Source organism: Musca vetustissima, unplaced genomic scaffold, assembly GCF_032173495.1.
Source record: "Musca vetustissima isolate MV318-11 ecotype Yass unplaced genomic scaffold, APGP_CSIRO_Mvet_v1 utg10220, whole genome shotgun sequence".
In the NCBI taxonomy this organism is placed as follows: domain Eukaryota; kingdom Metazoa; phylum Arthropoda; class Insecta; order Diptera; family Muscidae; genus Musca; species Musca vetustissima.
In genome coordinates this window covers 237,348-251,879 of record NW_026881786.1, presented here as the reverse complement: position 1 = coordinate 251,879, position 14,532 = coordinate 237,348, and the positions used below count along the sequence as shown (strand labels likewise).

Below are 14,532 nucleotides of genomic sequence, written 5' to 3'. Positions count from 1 at the left end.
TACATATCTCAAAAAATATATTATTAAATAATCCACGCCTTCAAGAAGTCCCTGAAAAATCCACGCCTTCAAGAAGTCCCTGAAAAATCCACGCCTTCAAGTCTTTAAAAATAATTTGAAAAATCCACGCCTTCAAAAGTCCTTGAAAAATCCACGCCTTCAAGAAGTCCTTGAAAAATCCACGCCTTCAAGAAGTACTTGAAAAATCCACGCCTTCAAGAAGTCCTTGAAAAATCCACGCCTTCAAGAAGTCCTTGAAAAATCCACGCCTGCAAGAAGTCCTCGAAAAATCCACGCCTTCAAGTCTTTAAAAATACCTTGAAAAATCCACGCCTTCAAGTCTTTAAAAATACCTTGAAAAATCCACGCCTTCAAGTCTTTAAAAATACCATGAAAACCCCACGCCTTCAAGTCTTTAAAAATTCCTTGAAAAACTCACGCCTATTATAGATCATAAAAAAATGCTTTCAAAATCCACGCCTAGTATAGATTTTAAAAAAATGCTTTAAAAATCCACGCTTTCCGCAGACCTGGAAAAAATCCACCCGAAAAAATATTCTTTAAAAATCTTCGCATATTTCTGAAAAACACCCCCTGTTGCAGATCTTAAAAATATATACTTTAAAAATCTACGCCTCGGAAGGGTCTCAAAATATATACTTTAAAAATCTACGCCTCGGAAGGATCTCAAAATATATACTTTAAAAATCCACGCCTATTACAGATCTTAAAAATATATACTTTAAAAATCCACGCCTATTACAGATCTTAAAAATATATACTTTAAAAATCCACGCCTATTACAGATCTTAAAAATATACACTTTAAAAATCCACGCCTATTACAGACCTTAAAAAACTATACCTTAAGAAGTCCACGCCTATCAGACACTTTATGACAGACTCAAAAAATAATATTCTTTAAAATCCACGTCTACTATATATTTAATCCTGACTATTTTACAAAAACAAAATCAAAAATTATACTTAAAAAAATAAATGACAATTGCCGACCCAGAAAAAATATTCTTTAAAAATCTAAAAAAAATCTAAAAATATTTATTTATTTTTTTAGGAATAGTTTTTCAATGGCCATTCGTATGTGTGAATTTTTACGAATATTTTTTCTGTGACCATTATAAGATGCGGATTTTTAAGTATGTTTTACCAAGACCAAGGCTTTGATTTTTAAAATATTTTTTCAACGCCAATTAACAACTGTGGTTGCCTTTAAAATAGTTTTCAATCCCTGAATTTTTCAAGAATAATATTTTTTCCACAGCCCTTAACATTTTTGCATTTTTTATTAATCCCCCTAAGATAAAATCACTTGCAAGCCCGCACAATATTTTTTAGCTCTGCTTCTTTTTTTTAAACATCCGCAATTAACAGTAGTTCTGCTTCATTACATTTTTAATTTGGCTTATCAAATAAACGAAAGACAACAATGTTTATTTAACTTTTTTTTCAAATTTTATCACCTTCATTCACGCAATCATAAGCGTTAATTCAATAAACAGAAAAACAAGAAGAAGAAAAAACTAAAAAAAATAAATATATGTCAGCGTGCCATATATGTGCATGTGTATGTTTTTAATCGCTGATAATAACGTGTTTACATTGTCCGCTTGTTGTCAGACAGACGACATTCGTATAACGTGTTAATGGTCTAAACGCTTTATCTTGACACAATATCAGTAATAATTTACACTTTTTTCGAAAGTGAAATTTCTTTTTCGGAAGTTATTCTTCTATGTTTTTTACTAAGCAGGAGAAAAAGGAAGATTAAAGAATAAAGTAGGGTGTGAGATATTTTTAGAAAATAAATGAACAAATAGGACTTTTAATAATGAATAGTAATGAGGGCAAGGGACGTGAATGGAGAATGGAGACGAGCTGAAGGGTGTCTTTCATAGACGAGCTGAAGGGAGACTTTCATAGACGAGCTGAAGGGAGTCTTTCATAGACGAGCTGAAGGGAGTCTTTCATAGACGAGCTGAAGGGAGTCTTTCATAGACGAGCTGAAGGGAGTCTTTCATAGATGAGCTGAAGGGAGTCTTTCATAGACGAGCTGAAGGGAGTCTTTCATAGACGAGCTGAAGGGAGTCTTTCATAGACGAGCTGAAGGGAGTCTTTCATAGACGAGCTGAAGGGAGTCTTTCATAGACGAGCTGAAGGGAGTCTTTCATAGACGAGCTGAAGGGAGTCTTTCACAGACGAGCTGAAGGGATTCTTTCATAGACGAGCTGAAGGGAGTCTTTCATAGACGAGCTGAAGGGAGTCCTTCATAGACGAGCTGAAACAGGGAGTCCTTCATAGACGGGCTGAAACGGGGAGTCCTTCAGCAGATACAAAGAATTTTTCATAGACGAGCTGAAGGTAGTCTTTCACAGATGAGCTGAAGGGAGTATTTCATAAACTGGCTGCATAAAGTCTTTATAAACGAGCTGAAGCTAAAGGTATCGAGCTGAATATCAGGAGACTATATAGAAGAAGTGAAGACTATTTTATAGACATGCTGAACGTTGAAGGAATTTTTTTTATAGGTGGTCTCGAACTCTTTTGACGATATATTTTTGATGCTTTGAAATATACCGGATGGAATTTTATATGTAGCATGAATATGTTGAATGCAGCATGCTTTTAATTTTTCCCAAATATACCCCTAGCACTGCTTGCTTCCTCCCTCCCTTATGCTTATAATTTAATCAAATTTATCGGTTCTCTTATTTATAATTTATATTTATTTATTTTTTTATAATTTCAGACATGTCAGCCGTAGTTGGTGTTAAGGATATCACAGACAACAAAAAGATCTGGCGACAATTGTTGGCCGAATTAATCGGTACCTTCTTTTTGGTGGTAATTGGTGTTGGCAGTTGTACTGGTGGTTCAGAATGGAGTCCATCTATACCACAAATCGCCTTCACTTTCGGTTTGACAGTGGCAACATTGGCTCAGGTATGTACCATACAAAAAAAAATAACCTTTACAAAATCTGACAAAACGATGGGTGAGAACCTATGGAAATAAATCCTCTTTTTTGTTAGGTTGAGGAACGTCACATGTCTTCTCTATGATCCCATAAACATTTTATTTTTTGGAATTAAAAAAAAATCAAATTTTCATTAAATGATAAAAACCATTTATTGTTCGAAATAAATTTATCAAAAACAAAAATATACTTAAAACAATATATAATTAACTTGTCATCGTCGTTATTTTAAATGTCATCCATTTGCAAGACCCCCAAAGAGTTCAAATTGACAGTTGGCTGGTCGACTGGTTCTCTGGTTGATTGTTTAGGTGATTTAGATTTAATCAGTAAATTTTGAGTTGAGTTGGTTTTGATTTGTTTCATTCATGCAGTGAAGTTAATTTATTGATCGTCGCCGTTGTTGTTGTCGTTGTTGTTGTTTTCTTAATTTTAGAATTGTTTATTTTGCCACTAAACACCATCATCAACATTATTGTTCTGTTAATTATACCTCGGCCAACCGGTTCGGCCTATAGGCTTTTCAAATTTGCCATTGTTGTTGTGATTGTGTTTTTGTTTTGGGTTTTTCACAATTCGTTCTAGAATTTGGCGTAAAGTTGTGCATTCCTTTTCGAAGTAGCAGTCGAATGCCGTAACTAGTATTAAGAATGCGTATGTTTTTTTATGCTCAACAGATACATTCTGTTCTTATGAGAATAGGGTTACCGGATCAATTTATGGACGACCAGAAGGGAGCTTAATAGGCGACATGGAGTGCGTCTCTTTATCGACGAGCTGACGGGAGTCCTTATAGACGAGCTGAAGGGAGTGTTTATAGACGAGCTGAAGGGAGTCTTTATAGACGAGCTGAAGGGAGTGTTTATAGACGAGCTGAAGGGAGTCTTTATAGACGAGCTGAAGGGAGTCTTTATATACGAGCTGAAGGGAGTCTTTATAGACGAGCTGAAGGGAGTCTTTATAGACGAGCTGAAGGGAGTCTTTATAGACGAGCTGAAGGGAGTCTTTATAGACGAGCTGAAGGGAGTCTTTATAGACGAGCTGAAGGGAGTCTTTATAGACGAGCTGAAGGGAGTCTTTATAGACGAGCTGAAGGGAGTCTTTATAGACGAGCTGAAGGGAGTCTTTATAGACGAGCTGAAGGGAGTCTTTATAGACGAGCTGAAGGGAGTCTTTATAGACGAGCTGCAGGAAACTTTTGTAGACGAGCCAAAGAGTGTCTTTATAGACCAGCTGAAATTTGGCTTTATGGACGAGCTGAAATTAGTCCACACAGATGTGCTTTAAAGACTAGATAAACATTCGTCTGTCATTATAGGTAAGCTCCAGGTTAAGAATCTATATCGGTGGTGTGAAACCGGGTGAGTGCTCAGAGCATTTTCTAAAGGATTTGATTTAACTTCAAATCAAATCCTTTAGAAAAAGCTCTGAGCACTCACCCGGAGGATTCTTTGAAGACAAGCTTAAGGTCAAGGATTGATATAGAGATGATTATTGACGAGATGACAATCAGGAACCCGGGAATTTTTATAGATGTATCAAGGATCTGGGATTCTTTACAGACCAGCTGCATTACAAAGAATTTTTACAGACGAAGTGAGGGAGTCAATCTGAATATAAGAGAGTTTTTACAGAGTAGTTAAATCTGAGGGAATTTTTATAGACGATCTGGAGATCAAGGACGCTTTTTAGATGAAGATGAAGCTTAGGCAGTATTTACAGATCAGCTGAAGGCTAGCGATTTCTTAGAATCCTCAAGACCAACGAGTTTGTATGGATGAAAAGGCCAGAAGGATCATAATATATCCGAGCTGAGGCCCAAATAATTATGGCCAGCTGAATACTACTCATTTGTTGCTGACGAGATAAAGACCGTGGAGTGTTTGGAGAAGGTCAGAATGCCAAGGAGTCTTAGTCCTACCCAGATGACTAAAATTTATTATTTCAAGATTTTTCAAAACAAAATATTTCTGGGCAAAAGAAAGTTTCAATTTAGATCCATATATAAGACTTATATTTTGGTTTTGCTTTCATGTAATAGTTCCGATTGAGTCTAGAAAGGTTCTGGACCCATTTTCCTAACGATGTGCCTGTAATTGGGCATTTCGATTCCCCAGAGCATAAAAGACATCTTAACAGAAAATTTTACATTTTTAAAATGTTTGTATGTCTTGGACACTTCGGAGCATTTCGGTTTCGTTTTTTTAGAAAATTTCCTGCAAAGGTCCAATCCCATATGTCCGGGCTGATACACATATTTTGAAGTTTTTGCACCCACTCTCTAACCGAAGTAGCTATAACAAAGCAGTTCAGTTTCTCAGAGAATAAAGAAACGCCTTGGCAAAACAAACGTCTTGGCATACATGTTCGAACCGTTTATTAATATTTTAAAGATCCTGGCATAAGTGTCGAAACAAGGAATCTATTCTTTGATCTGATATATATACCGCGATTAGGGATTCGTACTGATTTTAGATATTTCAAGGTCCTGACGTCAATTTCCCGATGCATTTTCCATATTTTAATGGCGCCTTTATCAAATCTAATTTTCCGAACTATGGGTTCTCGAAGATTTTATTCTCCTAGCAGAAATTTGTAGATAACTTTGCAAAAAAGTGCCGACTTATTATCCGCGTACAGGGATCCCAATTGATTTTAGGTATTTTGAAGTTCCTAAAATCAATTTCCAATCAAAGTGACTCTAAAAGGCCCTTCCTGTCCAATATTTCCAATCACAGTTACTCTAAAATGTCCTTCTCAGAAATAAAAGACCTGCAGACCAAAAATATAGGGATTCCGACGAACAACAGATTTCGAAAAAAAATTGAAATGAAGATAAATTTTCGATATTTTAAGGGTACTAGCATCATTATCCAAAAATCCCGACATATTATCGCCGTTTTAAAGATACTATCCACATTTTCTCAGAGGATAACAACCTCTTGGTAGAAAATTGTTAACATATTTATCATATAATCCGGGTATAGGAATCCCGATAGATTTTAAGTATTTTCAAGGACATGACCTCAATTTCCAAACACAGTGACCTTAATATTTCATTCAGGCTTCTTAGAGTATAACAAACCTCCAGACAAAAATATGAGGATCCCGACTGATTTTAGGAATTTTAACGTCCTGACCTTAATTTCTAATTGCAGGGACTCTAGTATGTCCTTTAGGCTTTTCAGAGTACAAATTTGTCGATAAATATTGAAACAAATCTCCCGACCAATTGTCGGTATTTTAATGACACTAGCCTTAATTTTTTAGAGGATAAAAATTTCCTGGAAGAAATTTGCATGTTGTGACATAGCCTACACCTAGCCATTTCATGTAGCTGCCAGTATACCTTTGATGTAATATATAAAAATCAGGCACCAAATTAACGTCGTTTACATTAATTTCTTTTTGTTGGTCGAACAAATAAAACCTCTCAACTCTGGCAACCCTCTCAACAACTATGCACTGCGCATATGCGTAGAACAAATGTCAGGCAAACGACGCATTTATGCAATTAGTGCAAATGTTCGATTTTTCCACTCAATTTTCGTTCTACGTGTAGTTGTTGTAATTGTTATGCTGTGGTTCCTAACATTTTCTTAAGAATTGTTTTGCTTTTGTAAAAATAAAGTCTGTTAAGATTTTAATTTATACGATTCATTTGTAATACGAGTTTAATTTGAGATTTGACAGATATAATTTTAACGCTTAATTATGTGTATCCGTCCGTTAATTTTTGCGTTGCTCTATTCTCTTTGGAAATTCTTTTGGCCACCGGTTGCTGTTTGTGCGTGTGTTGGTGTGTGTTCGTTTTTAACCAATCACTTATTTGGTCGATACGATCGCGTTCAATCTAAGCCATTCATGTGAATTACCTACCTCATTGACCGTCGAACATCTATGTACTTACAAACAGCGATACATGTGCATGAATGTATGTATGTGGTTGGTGCGTACGGCATGTGCTGCTGTGATTAGATTTCTTAGCAAATTGTTTCACTTTTGTGCGTAAATCCGTTTCTTTCTTTTTTTGCCTTTCTGCTCTCATAGCTCTTAACGAGTTAGTTTTTTGTTTTGTCGGTCTCAATGTTGCATTTTGGCATTATGTTTTTTTGTTTTTGCTACAATGAGACCTTGAAGTTTTTTCTTGAGTTTGGTTGTTGTTGTTGCTGTATTTTTAAGAGTGGATTATGTGGGTTAAGCTTAAGGGTTTTTGATATTTACCAATATCAAATTTTGTTGTTAATTACGCAAAGTAATTGTTGAATTGTATGATTGAGTTGATTTGTCAAGTGTTTCAAACTCTTTATACCCTACACAACTATGTTGTCAGGGTATTATAGCTTTGTGCAGCCCCAAATGTTTGTAACGCCGCGAAATATTGGTCCTAGACCCACCTTTAAGTATACCGATCGTCATATCTCGACTAGCTGAGTCGATCTAGACATGTGTGTCCGTCCGTCCGTCCGTCCGTCCGTCTGTCCATTATAATTTGTAAACACGATACAGGCCACAGTTATGGACCAATCTTCACGAAATTTTGCATGTAGGATGGGTTCTGGCCAATGAAGACCCCTATTGTTTTTGGAAAAGATCGGTTAATATTTAGGGGGTGAAATGGACCAAATACTAAATTTTTGTCGGGTTTTCTGGTCGCTCCAGAGGCCGCAATTATGGCCCAAATACCGCGAATTTTTGCATGGAGAAGGGGATCGGGCCAGAGAATAAGCATGCATGTTTTGATAAAGATCGGTCTATATTTAGCGGGTCAAATGGACCCTGACTTTTGTGTGAAAAATGACAAAATGTGTATTCTATGGCATATATATTTACTCCTGGAGGATGTAGACCCCAGGAGTTGATAGCATATCCAAGAGGAGTGGTTGGCCTTTAAATTGATACCAAATATAGTGATGTATCTACTCAGATGTGGGAGTTACAGTCAAATATTTACAGGTGCTTACGTATTCAGATATTATTTAGTAACCCATTACCACATTAGAGGGAGAAATATCGCGCTGATGGCTTTGAAATTGTTCATGAGGTTCCAGTTATGGTCAAGAACAACGCCTATAATTTTCGGTGATGATCAGATTAAAATTTTGGGATGAAATGGACGGAGAATATAATTTTTTGTGTGTTTTCGAAAATCACAACACAATCCACCGTGAAGGTAATCTGGACAAGTAATTAGAAGGACTGTACTGAATATTCGAAAATAGTAAGGAAGAGGTGTTGTTAACCTCTAATCGGACAAGAGGGGGCAAATATCACGAAATATTACTCAGACTCGGAATAAACATCCTCAGAAAGTTAGAGTTCGTGGTAGTTGTGTAGGGTATCGTATGGTCGGCCCCGTCCGACTATACTGCTCCGCTCACTGGTTTTTGTTTGTAATAGTTTAAAAATAATAATTACTGCTGATGAAATCGATTATTATCAATCAAACATAATAGTAATATTAGGTTAGATTGATAAAGTAGCAATATTTTTTTTTATAAACGTAAAAGTGGAAGATATTGTAGGACAATCCAACAATACGTATTTGGACTGGGCCGAGTATATGATACCGTTCACCACTTTGGGTATTTTGTACATATGTATCCTTACAATTGTATGTCAATGTTCCCTCGAAGGAACATGAAATTAAATATAGCATAGGGTGCAGAAAGGCATCCCCATGCTAAATTTAATTCTGAAACGATTTTCACGAAACATAGCACACATCATTCAAGGCTTAAATCAGTACGCTGTGCCAAATTTCGTGCAAATCGAAAGATATATAGGGACTTTGGTGCACCATTTACAGTAAATCGGACGAAAATATATATGGGAGCTATATCTAAATTTGAACCGGTTTTCACGAAACTTGGCACACATCATTTTAGGCTTAATTCAGTACGCTGTGCCAAGTTTCGTGCAAATCGGAGGATATATAGGGACATAGGTACTCCATTTACCTTAAATCGGACTAAAATATATATGGGAGCAATATCTAAATCTGAACAGATTTTCACGAAACTTAGCACACATCAATCAAGGCTTAAATCAGTACGCTGTGCCAAATTTCGTGGAAATCGAAAGTTATATAGGGACTTTGGTGCACCATTTACATAAAATCGGACGAAACTATATATGGGAGCTATATCTAAATATCAACCGATTTTACCCAATTTCAATAGGGTCCATCCTTGGGCCAAACAAATGAGCTGTGCCAAATTTCATCCAATTCGAATCATAAATGCAACCTGTACTTTGATTACAATTTAACATGGGCAGACAGTCGGACGGACGGACATGCATAAATCGACTTAGAAAGTGATTCTATGCATATTCTCAAAAGGAAGCATGTGTCTATGTCGTTTCCTTTTGCCTGTTACAAATATATGCACAAAGACATAATACCCTGTACCACATTGTCGTGAAGGGTATAAAAACATATCTACATTATGAAGAACTGTCGGATTCGTCTGAAATATTTTACATACCAACATTTCACTATGAATTTGACATTGGTAAAATTTATTCGCGAGGAAAATATCCGGATTCTCAAATGTTTACACCCGATTTTCTGATCAGGGACTTTCATCCCAAAATAGTATTTTTTCACACCCTATTGGAATTAAAATAAGTTGTGTGCAGGCCGAAACTTTTCATGTGGCGTGCATTCAAAATTCAACATGGACCGTACCTTTTATACAAACTATGTTATTGTCACTTTCCAAAATTTGGATAGGCACTTCAATGTACCGAAAATTAAGCGAAGATTTTAATGTGAGCCATGTATCAAGCAAAAGTTTCTGAAAAACCTTTTAAATACCGGAAATGGTTTGGGTTCTTAATAATATTTGGGCTATGTTTCAATGTGGACATACATCGAAAATCTTCTAGAAAGATATTTTCACTCCCGTATAACCCGGAATGCCATGATAATACCATTGAAGTAGCGAAAATATGTCGGTTCCTTTTTTATATGTGCTCTATGCCAAAAGGTTACTCTACATTGTATATATTCAGCACTCGGAATGCCAAATTACAGCCATTGCTATTGGTAAGTGGGATTGACACTTTCAAAATATCAAAAATAAGGTGGGGATCTTAATATTGGGGCTATGTCAAATCATGGACGCTCATCGAAAATTTTCGAGCGGATTCTTTATATGGATGCTTAGTATATTTCTGTTATAGCTCCACATATGAGTTCAATTGGCCCTCCGACTACCTACCGTCCTTAGAGAGGTCCACAACCGGCCAATCAGCATTGAGCCTGACAATAACTTCATTTGAAATGTTCAAATACAACACATAATTTTTACAACAACACACACGGAGAATCATTATGATGATTCTGGGTCTTTGGTGGCCAGACTCTTACCCAGTCATACCTTCCTTTTTCCATAGCCCTTCAGAAGCATTTATATGGACATATATGGAAAATTTTTGACAAATTATAGCCACATTGATGGGAAATTATAGCCACATAGAATGCCCCGATCTTTATATGGGGCTACTCAATCAATGATCTCATATCACTAAATGCTACTAAAAACCTTAACAATACAGTAAAAAGTTGGAACCTTTATAGCGAGGTTTAGACAATTTCTGCTACGGTCCCACATGATTTGGATTGGCTTCGAACTAACTATCGGCGGCAGGGAGGTCTACAACCCGCCAATCAACTAACCAAACGTATTTTTGAACACAAAAATTAAGGCTACACACACGGAGAATTATTGTGATGGTTATGGGTTCTTGGTGCCCAGACTCTTACCCAGTCATCCCTTCTGGTGTACAGGCACTGTGAAGCATTTATATGGACATTAGAAGGTCGGAAACTTTAGATGGGGGCTATATCCAAGTTTGATCCTATATTGAGTCAATTTTGTTGAAAACTGCAGATAAAACCATCAAAATATTTAAAATGGAGTGGTACCATTATAGTCTATTATTGATCAATTTTGGTAGAAAGATTTCACACCCCGTGAAAACCCATGAAACATTAATGTAGAGTCAATACACACTAATAACGAAAAATGGGGACGTACCGTTGTGTGGGGGATACCCTGAAACTGTAGAGAACCACAACACATTACAGTCATTTCTATTGAAAATATGCCCAAAAAAGCGTACATTGTTGTACCGTTATATGGGGCTTATACCATAACTTGTACCGATATATCCCATTCTAGGCGTATTAGCATTCTACAAAAATTCTATGTGTAGAAGCAATCGACATTGAATATTATTCTGATCAATCAATGTTGGTACAATCACTTCTATTGATGTACTTTTTTAGCTTAAATCCATATATATCATATCGCCAAATTTTGGAATTTTTAGTCATATGGGGAGCTACAAAAATTTCTGACCCAATAATGAAAATTCGAATTTTTATCTTTTTCAACGGATTTTCAACCTACTACAGCAACTTCTGACGAAGAAAACTACTGACTACGGAATTGTTTCGATGTATGTGTGAATAAAACGTCTACGGTGTAATACTCCGAATTGACCTCCTATGTTGCTCAAACGAAATAGTGCTTCGATGTGATTCTTTCACGAACAACATTTGTTCTAATTTATTCCACTTGGAAGGCCCACACGGTCGAATGCTGTTTTGCTTTGGGCTCATATACATGCATCTATGCTACCTGTTATGATCTTAACAATATTTTATTAAAGCAACGAGATCGAATTTTTCACTCTAAAGAACACAACAAATGGTCGTACGCTATATCGCAGTGAATATGTTTATCCTAAAAATATGCCATATTTTCTAAGGTAACTGTCGGACGTATATACGTACTATGCTAAAACATGGTCCTACATAGAACATTTCAACACAAATGATTTGTATGTCCTTCAATTTCTTAGAATTTTTTAACCTACAAGTAAAAAAGTGTCAGTCGGTGTTGCCGACAGATATATACCCCCAGCCTATGGTTTGCGGAGGTCTTCGGAATAAGGCACAGATTTTATTATTAGCTTTATATAAGAAATATTTTATCAAAGAGGCTTCGGATTTAATGTTGATAAAATTTTATTAAAATTTTGGCCATTTCTTAGGGAGGTACCGGAAGGAGTGGACTACTAGGTCCCATCTTCGGACTTCATCTAGACTTCGTAATGATAATGGGTTGTGCAAAGTTTGGTTCAAAACGGACATTCCATTAGATTGATATTGGTATTACAAATATTGAAATTTTTGACCCTCTGTGGAGGAGGTACCAGAAAGAGTGGACCAGTGGGTCCCATCTTCAAACTTGATCTAGGCTTGGTAAAGATAATAGGCTGTACAAAGTTTCCTAAAAATCGGATAGTCCGTTAACATGATATTATAAAATTAATTTTTAGCACAATTTTGACCATTTTGTGGGGGAGGTACCCAAAGGAGTGGACCGATATTCACCATCTTCGAACTTAAACTAAGTTTGGACGAAATATTAAGATTGACAAAGTTTGAATAAAATTGGTTGCTGCCTTCGAGAGTTATCGTGCGCACCAGCCAGACAGACGGACAACACACGAACGGAAGGACATGGCTAAATCGACTCAAATTTTCTCAAAGGGATTTGGTCCAAAGAAACATGGGGTCTAAAACCAATATTTCGATGAGCCATATTTTCACCGTATCAAAGTGTATAGGAAGAGGAACCTTTATATGAGGCTATGTCCAAACATGGGCCTACATTGATTATTCAAGCCCGAATTGTCTTAACGATTGAAAAATGAATGTATATTGAAAATGTCCCGCAAATACATTTATAAACTTCAATAACCCGAAATGCCACATAAACGATTCGATATATCTGCTTGCAGGTATCAAGAGGTTGTTTTCAAAATCCCTCTGAATTATGGGAACGAATCGAGTAAAATAATAACCATAAGATTATTGGAAAACAATGTCTTTTCAAATAGTCGATATCTTCATCTTGGACCTCATATAATATAAATTGTGTTTGCATTTTCAAATCACCACAGACCATTGAAGTTGGAACTTTTTTATATGGTTTTCAATTTAAAAAATGTCCTGACATATCGAATAATAAATCGGACACCTTTCGTAGAAAACCCTTCAAAAACCAATATTTATAAAATCATTTAATTCCCCTGTGACTTTCATTTTCTCATAAAAACAACCACCACAAAAAAATCAACTTTGCAACTAAATGTCTTGGCACAGACACAGGGACTTTAGACAAAATTGTTGCATTTAATGGAAAACGTGCAAAAATGCTAATGATAGGATTAATTATGCTATTCTTCTAGATTTCTACACATGTGTGTATTGCAATTTAATACAGATAAGTAGAGTTCTATGCCTATGCCAACAAACTGCATTGTATCCGATTTACACAAAATAAATACCAGAATCAATGGCCAAACTCGATCGATGCATTATTGTGTTCGATGGAAATGTAGTTTAACAGACAAACTGTAAACGGATGTTACACGACGACTAGGCTGCATAACAATTTTGCTAACGCACAAATATACAATGTATTTATGTATGTGCGTATGGATTGGATATTGAAAGGCCCAAACGCCAAATAACCGATGGAATAGACTCAAAAGTTTGCACTTGTCTGTGATTTGTAGATGATTGTTTGTATGCATTTGTGCCTACATCAAACGCATTCGTGGAAAACTGTTTAAATATGTAGAGAGTTCGAGCTATATGCGTTGACTTTCTAGAATATTTTGTTCTGGGATTATTACTGTTATAGACGTGATTTTCCCCAAAAATTATCGCATACACTGGCGTGGAATTTTGTAATACGGTGGAGTATATGTTTCCATTTGCAACATCTCGAGATATTCGTCGCAGACCCCTCATTTTTAGTCAGAATATAATCTATGCTGATTACGCCTTGTTTGACCATCTATCGAGATTTCAACAGAGAAATCTCGATAGTGATCGCAATATTTACCACTGTGGAAATTCTAAAGGTTGGTATTAATAATGGGATATACCTGTCCACATTTTGGTATAAAACCCATTTACGAGGGCTGCCATATATATTTCAGGCCTAATAATAGTAATGGTACACATTTCCATGTGTTAATACCAATTGTCGAACTCCGATTGAGACCCGTCCAAAACAAAATTTTGTTATTGCTTCTTTTGGCGATGAAAATCATTGACATCGATTTTCCCTTCATGCCGGGAATAATGAGAAGTCATTGGGTGACAAGACAAAACGTGTGAGACAGATGACCCATCAATTCCACACATTGATCGGTCAAGAGGATCTAGTTTAAGTCGATATACGGGATTTGGAATTTCCGGGAGAATAATTATTTCTTTTCTCTTGTCTCTTTTTTTGTGAATTTCTTCGAAAACTTTAATCAAACAAATTGTGGTGTACTGCTCAAAAACGAACTCCCTATGTTGCTCAAACGGACAAATCGCAAAATTATCAGTTGTTCCCTATAATTTGGGAATCATCTTCATCTACGAATAACTGTTGTGGTATTAGGCTTGTCATTGAAGCGTATACTTACATACAATTTTGGGGTGATATGACTCCATATTTA

General features: G+C 36.1%; 1 protein-coding gene across 1 annotated transcript in view; it reads left to right on the top strand.

Annotated features, from left to right (window-relative positions):
• LOC133327798 (aquaporin) overlaps positions 1-14,532 on the top strand; it is a 93,653-nt gene that overhangs the window by 61,525 nt on the left and 17,596 nt on the right. Inside the window, exon 2 of the mRNA XM_061536335.1 lies at positions 2,767-2,960. Coding sequence (XP_061392319.1) covers positions 2,767-2,960 — 194 coding nt within the window. The remainder of the gene's footprint in view (positions 1-2,766; positions 2,961-14,532) is intronic.